At 49.0% G+C, this 9,100-nt stretch overlaps 1 protein-coding gene across 1 annotated transcript in view; it reads left to right on the top strand.

Annotated features, from left to right (window-relative positions):
- The first annotated feature begins 2,238 nt into the window (after nucleotides 1-2,238).
- Nucleotides 2,239-9,100, top strand: part of ARHGEF3 (Rho guanine nucleotide exchange factor 3) — a 317,749-nt gene continuing 310,887 nt past the window's right edge. The window contains exon 1 of the mRNA XM_066596556.1: nucleotides 2,239-2,369. Within this exon, the coding sequence (XP_066452653.1) occupies nucleotides 2,332-2,369 (38 nt within the window). The 5' untranslated portion in view covers nucleotides 2,239-2,331. The remainder of the gene's footprint in view (nucleotides 2,370-9,100) is intronic.

The raw sequence follows: 9,100 nt of genomic DNA, 5'->3' as shown, positions 1-9,100 counted from the left end.
ACATCCGTCGGGGTTCTCTTACTGTATATTGCCAGCCTCTCTGCTGTCAGAGCCTATCCAACGTGTCACCTCATGCAGTACTGGCTTTAGCCAGCATATAGCACCATTGTATAACGGCAGAAAAAGAGTAAGGCCCCTAGGAAAACCAGGATACAAATTGGATTGGAAAGGGTTAGGGCTGGATTCACACGCGGTGGAATTGCCGCAGAATTTCCATGCAGTGATTGGCTGGCTGGGCGAGACATTGAGGACCGACTTTTTACAATCTGCAACCCGATGTTTGCCGGCATGAGGAGCTGCATTTTGGAAGCAGCAGCCCGACGCATCCGTGCAGCTCGTTAGCCGCCTACTCCTGCTCTGCAGAGCTGACACTGCTGGATCCTAGCTGCAGCTTCAGAGGGGAAAGCTTCTGGAAGTGGATGCCTCCGACAGTTCCAAGGCCAAAGCTCCTGGTGGTAGCCGGACGGCTCCTTGAAGAGCCTCCACCAGACCCTGTGCCAACACTCCTGGTGGTAGCCAGAAAGCTCTTGGCACTGAGACCAGTAGAGGCATCCACTTCCAGGAGCTGTCTGGTTACCACCATGAGCGTTGGCACTGAGACTGGTGGGGCATCCACTTCCAACGCTCATGGTGGTAGCCAGACAGCTCCTGGAAGTGGATGCCTCCACCAGTCCCGGTGCCAATGCTCCTAGTGGTACCCGAAAAGCTCCTGGAAGTGGATGTCTCCACCAGTCCCGGTGCCAACGCTCCTGGTGGTAGCTGCAAAGCTCCTAGAAGTGGATGCCTCCACCAGTCCTGGTGCCAACGCTCCTGCTGGTAGCCGGAGAGCTTCTGGAAATGAATGCCTCTGCCAGTCCCAATGCCAACGCTCCTGGAAGTACCTACGCCAGTCCCTGTGCCAGCACTCCTGGTGGAAGCCGGAAAGCTCCTCGAAGTGGATGCCTCCACCAGTCCCTGTGCCAAGGCTCCTGGTGGTAGTCGGAAAGCTCCTCGAAGTGGATGCCTCCACCAGTCCCGGTGCCAACGCTCCTAGTGGTAGCTGAAGAGCTTCTGGAAATGGATGCCTCTGCCAGTCCCTATGCCGACGCTCCTGATAGTGCCTTTGCCAGTCCCTGTGCCAATGGTTCTGGTGGTAGCCGGAAAGCTCCTGGAAGTGGATGTCTCCACCAATCCCTGTGCCAACGCTTCTGGTGATAGCCGGAAAGCTCCTCAAAGTGGATGCCTCCACCAGTCCCGGTGCCAACGCTCCTGGTGGTAGCCAGAGAGCTTCTGGAAGAAGATGCCTCCGCCAGTTCCGATGCCAACACTCCTGGTGGTAGCCGGACAGCTCCTAGAAGTGGATGCCTCTGCCATTTCCGATGCCGATGCTCCTGGTGGTAGCCAGACAGCTCCTGGAAGTGCCTCTGCTCGTCCCTGTGCCAACACTCCTGGTGGTAGCTGGACAGCTCCTGAAAGTGCCTCCGCCAGTCCCTGTGCCAACGCTCCTGGTGGTAGCCGGAGAGCTTCTGGAAGTGGATGCCTCCGCCAGTCCCGATGCCAACACTCCTGGTGGTAGCCGGACAGCTCCTGGAAATGGATGCCTCCACCAGTTGCGGTGCCAATGCTCCTGGTGTTAGTTGGACAGCTGATGCCTCTGCCAGTCCCGCTGCCAAAGCTCCTGGTGGTAGCTGGACAGCTCCTGGAAGTGCCTCCGCCAGACCCTGTGCCAACACTCCTGGTGGTAGCCGGAAAGTTCCTAGAAGTGGATGCCTCCACCAGTCCCGGTGCCAACGCTTTTGGTGGTAGCCGGAGAGCTTCTGGAAGTGGATGCCCCTGCCAGTCCCGATGCCGACGCTCATGATGGTAACCAGACAGCTCCTGGAAGTGCATGCCTCCACCAGTCCCGGTGCCAGCGTTCCTGGTGGTAGCCGGACAGCTCTTGGAAGTGCCGCGGCCACTCACTGTGCGGCGACTCATTCTGGTCGCCGTTCACATCGCAGAAGCGGCTCCACCATTCTTCCTGCCGCCGCTCCTGCTCGGGCATCTCCTCCAGTGACGGGACCCCCACGCCAACAAACACCGCAGGGAAGCCCCGGCTCCTCTGTGCCCTCACTGCTAGCAGACGGCGACAGCAGCCAAGCCGGAGCTTTGGGGCGTTACCTGTCACTAGATGGGGTAGTGTGCTGTCAGAGCCGGGCTCTGGGCGGGGTTACTGTTCAAAATGTGGGCGGGGCTTCAGTCAGAGCTCGGTGCGTTACATCCCGGCGGCTGAGCTTAGTGATTCCGCCGAGGCTGCAGGAGCGGGCAGTGACCGTCGGGCACCTTGAGCCTGGCACCACAAGAGCGGGCACCATGCATCAAGGAGGGAAGCTGAACAGCCCGCCGGAGAGGTGAGGAGGTGACAGAAAAGTGCCGCTCAGCTGTCCCCACGTGCTGGGAGTTGTAGTCCCACAGATCTCCAGTCAGCTGGGTATAGAGGGCATGCTGGCAGCTTTTTCTACCTGCTGGCATTTATTCTATGTGGTTTGTGTGCTCTTGTGAAGTAGTTATTTATGAAGTCTTTGCACTATGACTGTTTAATGAATAGATTGGTGGGATATGACCGTATGCAGTATATATTTTTCAACTGATGCGATAGATGGTTTTAGGGGACGTTTGCCCGATATTGGTTTTGCAGCGGATCTGCAGCAGATTTCACGTTTTCATTTGAATTCAGTTGATGGAGTGAAATCTGCAATAAAATCTACAACAAACCGGCGTCATGTGAACGCACGCTTGTATATAGAATTCAATGTATTTGTGTCATGTGATGCTTTAAGGAAAATTGCGCACAAACTAAGGCTGGTCTCACACGGGCAGATTCTAACTGTGAAATCGGCGATCACCGTACGTGCAGAAGATCCGCGATAAAATGCAGGCATGCGTTTTCTAATTTTCGTTCACACTCATGGATACGAATTGCGTATTTCATGAGCGGAAGAAAGATCGCAGCATGCTCTATTTTAGCATTGATTCCACACAGATGTTCCCCATTGAAGTCAATGGATGCGAGTGTTCCGTTAACATTGCGTATGAGCGGCGGAACTTCAGAGGAAAATTGAAAAGCCAGGAGGGGAGAGAGCTTTGGACGATACTCTGTGCATCCTCGTGGAAAACAACATCCGTGATCTTTTGCCATTATTTGCTTTCCGCGAATGGTCGCAGGTCTTCCGCTGCAAAGATCTGCATGCGGGATGTGACCCATTCGTGTGAGCCTGGCCGAACAGGGACCCAGAAACATAGAACTACATTTTCATTAGTGGACATCCTTGAGTTGGGACCCTGACTGATGACAAGAATGGAGGGGATTCGTTGCACTCACAAACGCCATGTGGACCAATGTTAATATAGCGGTCGAGCATGTACGCTCTGCTTCATCCATCTCTATGGGACAACCGGAGATTGTGAAGTGCTGTTTTTGGCCTCTTCGGCAGTCCCATGGGGGTATCAAACATATTTTCCCCAAGGGCCACCACAGCATTATGGTTGCCTTCAAAGGGCCATTTGTAAATGTAAAACTGTATTTTAAATTCTAAGTGTATTAAAAAGCAACAGATAATGTTGAACCAGAGCAGGAATGTAGTCCAAACAATTGGGACACAAGTCCCCAACACAGACAACTGCCAGGTAGCCTGAGAAAAGGAAAAATTATAGGAGATAGCAGAACCTGGTGAAAGAAAATTCCATAGGTCAACCCTTATAACACAAGTCCTCTGATCTGTGTTGGAGGCGCACAGTATATGGACAGGTGGGTAGGAACAGACTGTCCTTTGCAGGATGGTAGCTGGGATGTACCAGCCATGTCACAGTCTGAGCCCGGCAAGCAGTGCTAGGATAGGCTCAGCAGGGGATGCGAGGTCAGCAGTAACAGACATAGTGCCCAGTCCACATGCACCTGACATCGCGGTGTAAGACCAAGATGGTGGCCGCAATCCTGGTACCCAGCACCAAGCATCAAACGGTTGCAGTCTACAGTGCACAATAGGGTCTTTCTGATATAGCTTAGGACCCTCTGATCTAGAAGATGCTCTTCTGCGTCCGAATCTCGCAGCCCACATAAAATGACATGGCGGGCCAGATTCAGCCCATGGGCCTTGAGTTTGACACATGTATTATAGAGGGACACAGGACCCCCTTTCTCATTAGTGCCGGGGGTCGCAGAGGTCGAAGTCCTATCGATCAGACCCTTATCTTCTATCCTGTAGACAGGGGTAAAAGCTCTTTTACATGAAGCGAAAATGAATTACCTTCAGTATAAGCGCAGCCAACGATCAAACGATAAATCCTTCGCCTTTCGTTCATGTCTATGCAGCATAATAATCGTTGGCTCGTTCACTAATCGTTCTGTTTAAATGCTGGTCGTTCAGTTGTTCTCAGTCACTCCTACCGTAAATGTGAATGACTGAACGATTTTTCATTTTAACGAGCCAACGATGAACAGGTTGCCTGAGCGAAATTTAAAATCGTTCACTCGTTGAAACGAGAAATCGGCAGGGCTAAACAGATCTTTAGTCGTCATCCTGGGACAACCCCTATTAAGCCACCTTAGTCAGTAAGGTCAGTTGGGATGTGTTTGCCCTCCGCATCGCTCTAGAGGATCTGCTGTAGAAATCCGTCGCCAACACGGGGATCTTCTTTACGGATGTGCAGCAGCGATGCAGGTAGATCCGCATGAGGATCAGCGCATTCAGTCGGACTAATCTGCGGGCGGCTGATCTGTGCTATTCTGGAAAAAAACGGCATTCTCATTTTTCTTGTGAAAGCCTTTTTTTCTCTCTGACAAAAATAAATGCAATTTTTTTCCCGGAATATGTGGATTATTGTTGAGGAGGATGTAGGTACTTTAGCCGTGCCTAACTCCCAACAGAACCAGAACCTGTGAAAGGACCCTAAGGCTGTTTATATAACAAGAAAAATTTGGTCAAAATGGCTGATTTTAAACATTCCAGTCACCATTATTTGAAAATTCTAAGCAAAGAATCATTCACGATGACAGACAAAAATGTGATCTGTCAGGTTTTTCTGCCGTGGTCGGCAATAATACAGATGTGTGGCCCATTATGTGTAAGAGTCTAATGAGCGGTCTAGAGGGGTCCCCTCGCTCATCTCCGTATGTGATGCACTATATGTACACTTTGTATTAAAGTGGTTGTCCCACTTCTAAGGCTAATTTTCACCGGGGCCAGTGTGATATTGGGCCGGATGCAAATTAGTTTTGTGTTAAAGAGCTGACAGCTCTGTACATTGCACAGTGGCCCAGATTGGTACTGAAGGCTGAGTCTCATTGAAATGGGACTTTGGCTGCAGTACCACATCAGACCAGTGCGCAGTGCAGGGAGCTGTCTGATCTGGACAAAAAAGCAGCTCCATACATTAGAATCGCACCGCAGATCAAGTGATCGACAGAAGTAGCGGCAGACCCTTAGAAGTGGGACAACCCATTTATCCCCTTAATGCCACAGGACGTAAGTTTACATCCTGGCTGGTTGATACCTAACACAATCGGACGTGAACTTATATCCTGTGGATGGAGCAGCTCAGAAGTGAGCCTGCGCCATCCTGCAGCGGGAGCCGTCTGTGACCGGAAGTCAGTGTCCTGCTGCAACAGTGGGGATAGATGAGAACATTGATCCCCACTGTTAACCCCCTACATGCTGTGATCAGCGTACATTGCAGCATGTAAAGGGTTCATAGATGGAGGGCCTATGGGTTGCCATGGCAACCGGACGCCAGACACTGGTGTCTCAGCCTGCTATAGCCTATAATTGCTATTTTGAGCTTTAAGGCATTACAGTACAGAAGTACTGCAATCCATTATCATAGTGATCATGGCATTAAGGCGTCATGTCGACGGGGAAAATCGGTCCCGCCGCGGGTTTTTCATGTAGAATCCGTAGCGGGCCCCTCCTGCCCCGCGGACATGAGGCCTAAAAATCAGAATAAACTCGCCTGCTCCGGACGACGCGGATCTTCCTTCCTTCGCGGCCGGATCTTCTTTCTTCGGCCTAGCGAATGTTCTCGGCACGCCAGAGGCGTGCCGTGCGCATGCGCTGGACATATCCGCCGGGCCGAAGAAAGAAGATTCGGCCGCGAAGAAGGGAAGAACCGCATTGTCCGGAGCAGGTGAGTTTAATTCTGGTACGGGTCTCCCGCGGATCCGGACAGCTTCCATAGGCTCCAATAGAAGCCTGCGGGAGCTGTCCCCGCGGGAGACCCACACTAAAATGGAGCATGTCCGTTTTTTTCCCGCACGCGGATCCACGCCTGACGGGAAAAATGACACCCGCAGGTATTTAACTACCTGCGGGTGTCCAATGCATCCCTATGGGCACACGGATCTGCGTGCGGGAGAAACTCTGCGGATTTTAAGCCCGTGGACATGAGGCCTTATGGTTCAAGTACTCTACAGGGGCATTAAAAAATGTAGAAAAAAATAGTGTAAAAAAAAAAACAACAAAACAACCAAAAACCTTTTTTTGCGCACTTTCCACTGTTTGTATAAAAAAACCCCTAAAAAATCCACATATTTGGTCTCATCGTATCCGTAATGACCTGTACAATAAATTGAACACCCTATTTATCCTGCACAACAAAAAACGTAAAAAGCACCTAAAGACACCTGTAGGCAAAATACTTGTTTTATTCATTTTACCTCCCAAATAACGCAATGAAAGTGATCAAAAAAGCAGTATGTACCCCACAATGGTACAAAAAACATAAGAATGTATTTAAAAATAGAAGCGTTAAATAGTTTATTTTTGTCAATTAACAAAATGCAAAGTGAATGAACAAAAGACAAATCTAAATCAAACCAACGTGGTGTGACCGCTCTTTGTTTTCAAAACAGTATACATTTTTCCAGGTATACTTGCACACAGTTTTTGAAAGAACTCGGCAGGGAGGTTGTTTCAAACATCTTGGAGAACTAACCACAGATGTGGATGTCTGCTCACTCCAATCCTTCTGTCTCCTCATGTAATCCCAGACAGACTGGATGATGTTGAGATCGGTGCACTGTGGGGCAATATCATCACTTCCAGGACTCCTTGTTCTTCTTTACTCTCTTAATGACATTGACAAACAACTGTATTTTTCGGGTTGTTGTCCTGCTGCAGATTAAATTCGGAGCCAATCAGACACCTTAATGATGATATTGCAATCAGACAGAGGCGTAACTTAAAGCTTCTGGGCCCCAGTGCAGAACCTGTAACAGGGCCCCCGACTATAATGCTTTATTTATAGTACTGGGCTCCCTATATGGAGAAGAGAGGCCTTATAGGCCCCCTAAGGCTCCTGGGCCCAGGTGAAACCACATCCTCTGCACCCCCTATAGTTATGCCCATGCAACCAGATATTTCACACAAAGTTTCCTTGTCCGGCAACTGTGTCTACAGTCCGCAACGCTGCCCATTTCGTTGTGCTTCTTCAACTAAGCTTGAACAGCATATCCTGATACCCCAGCCTGCTTTGACATCTTTGTCTGGGAGAGACCTTAGTGATGCAGTATAACTACCTTGTGTCTTGTTGCTGAGCTAGGTCTTACCATGGTGACATAAAACTGTCTTCCGCAGCCTCACGTTTTTAGCAGAGTTTGACTGCTCCTCACCCAGTTTTAAAGGGGTTTTCCACATTCAAGATCATTGGTGGTAGTAGGAAGATGAGCGGTTTACTAAAAAAAAACCCAAATACTCCCCTTTTCACTTGCTCTGCTGCTGCACCGCCATCATGCCGAGATCTCTTGTTTACTCGTTCTGCCGCAGGCACGTGGATTGTTTGCCTACGTGACTGCTGCAGCCAATAGGAGACCGGACAGAGATGACACGGAGTCTTTTTGCCCGGTGACGTCACCTGTTGAACATCATGGTGCCGGACCAACGAAGCGGTGATCCTGTGTCACAGTGACTATATTGATTTTATATAGTTTAGGGCATGGGTGGCCTAAAACAATATTAAAAAATAACTTGGGGAAAACCCTTCTTTAACCCCTTCAGTGGCAGGTTTGGGTAGTCTTCAGCACATTTCACTACTGATTTTTAGGAGATTTTCCGGGCATGCCACTAAAAGGGTTAAGCCTCCTACACAGATGTTTCTGTTTCAGGTAATAACTGTATTTCAACCTACATGTGAAAATAGTTATCATTATCACCTGTTTGGTATAGTCAGGTTTTTGATTAATCCATTATAATCCCAGAAATTCCCTGACTTCGTGCAAGTGCACATACAAGAATTGGTGCTGATTTTGAAAAAAAGGTGGTTCATAACAAATATTGATATGATTTGGACTTCTCTTTTGTTCAGTCACTTAGTTTGTTTTTGTCAATTAAAAAAAAGCAATTAGCCAGGTGATGTAGTCTTTACACTCACGGGTGCGTATAAAGGATAGATCACCTGGCTGCCCGTCACGGCCCCATAACCTAGTTTGTGTGGCTGTGGGACGTAACAAGTTCCCTTTAAAGTATTTTTTAGTATAATCCCAGACACAGTACCGCACCGCACTGTTATTTATGTATTAATAAGCATAGCGTCTCCAGAGAACCCGATTCTTTCCTAGTGGATAGTAAGTACATCTGTCCAACTAGAAAGCAGGTGTCCAAGGGTTAACGCAGGCAGCAAAAGGGCATCGCCCTACTAGTTCTATAGTAGCCTAGGCATAAGCATAGGTTTGTTCTGCGCTGGACAACTGGGTTGTGTTATGTGCTATGCGGACAGTTGCTGCCTCCATCTGATCACTTGATACTCTATATGCAAAGAAAAGTCTGTGTCCCCCGGAAAGCTAGTAGTTCATGTACTTAGCTATGCATTTAGTAGTCATAGAGAATAGTAAGAAGATTAAGGGTAAGTCCACATATGATCGGTTGTAGATTTTACAGTGACATCTGCATGTATTACATGTAGATTTTGCATAGATTTCAATCTATTCACAGAGGGAGGTATTGGAGGAGGGCAACCCCAGCGGATCAGCTGTATGCCAGTCAGTGTGCTTGTGCACAGAGCTGATGTATGAAGCAGATAGCCAGTGGCCAGGCTTTGTATTACTGGCAGCGTTCCCATTAAAGTGAATGGAAACTTTGTCTGTAGTACC

The sequence above is a fragment of the Eleutherodactylus coqui genome, chromosome 3 (genome assembly GCF_035609145.1).
Source record: "Eleutherodactylus coqui strain aEleCoq1 chromosome 3, aEleCoq1.hap1, whole genome shotgun sequence".
Classification (NCBI taxonomy): Eukaryota; Metazoa; Chordata; class Amphibia; order Anura; family Eleutherodactylidae; genus Eleutherodactylus; species Eleutherodactylus coqui.
Note: the sequence above shows the minus strand (reverse complement) of the source record. Positions and strands in the feature narration are given on the sequence as shown.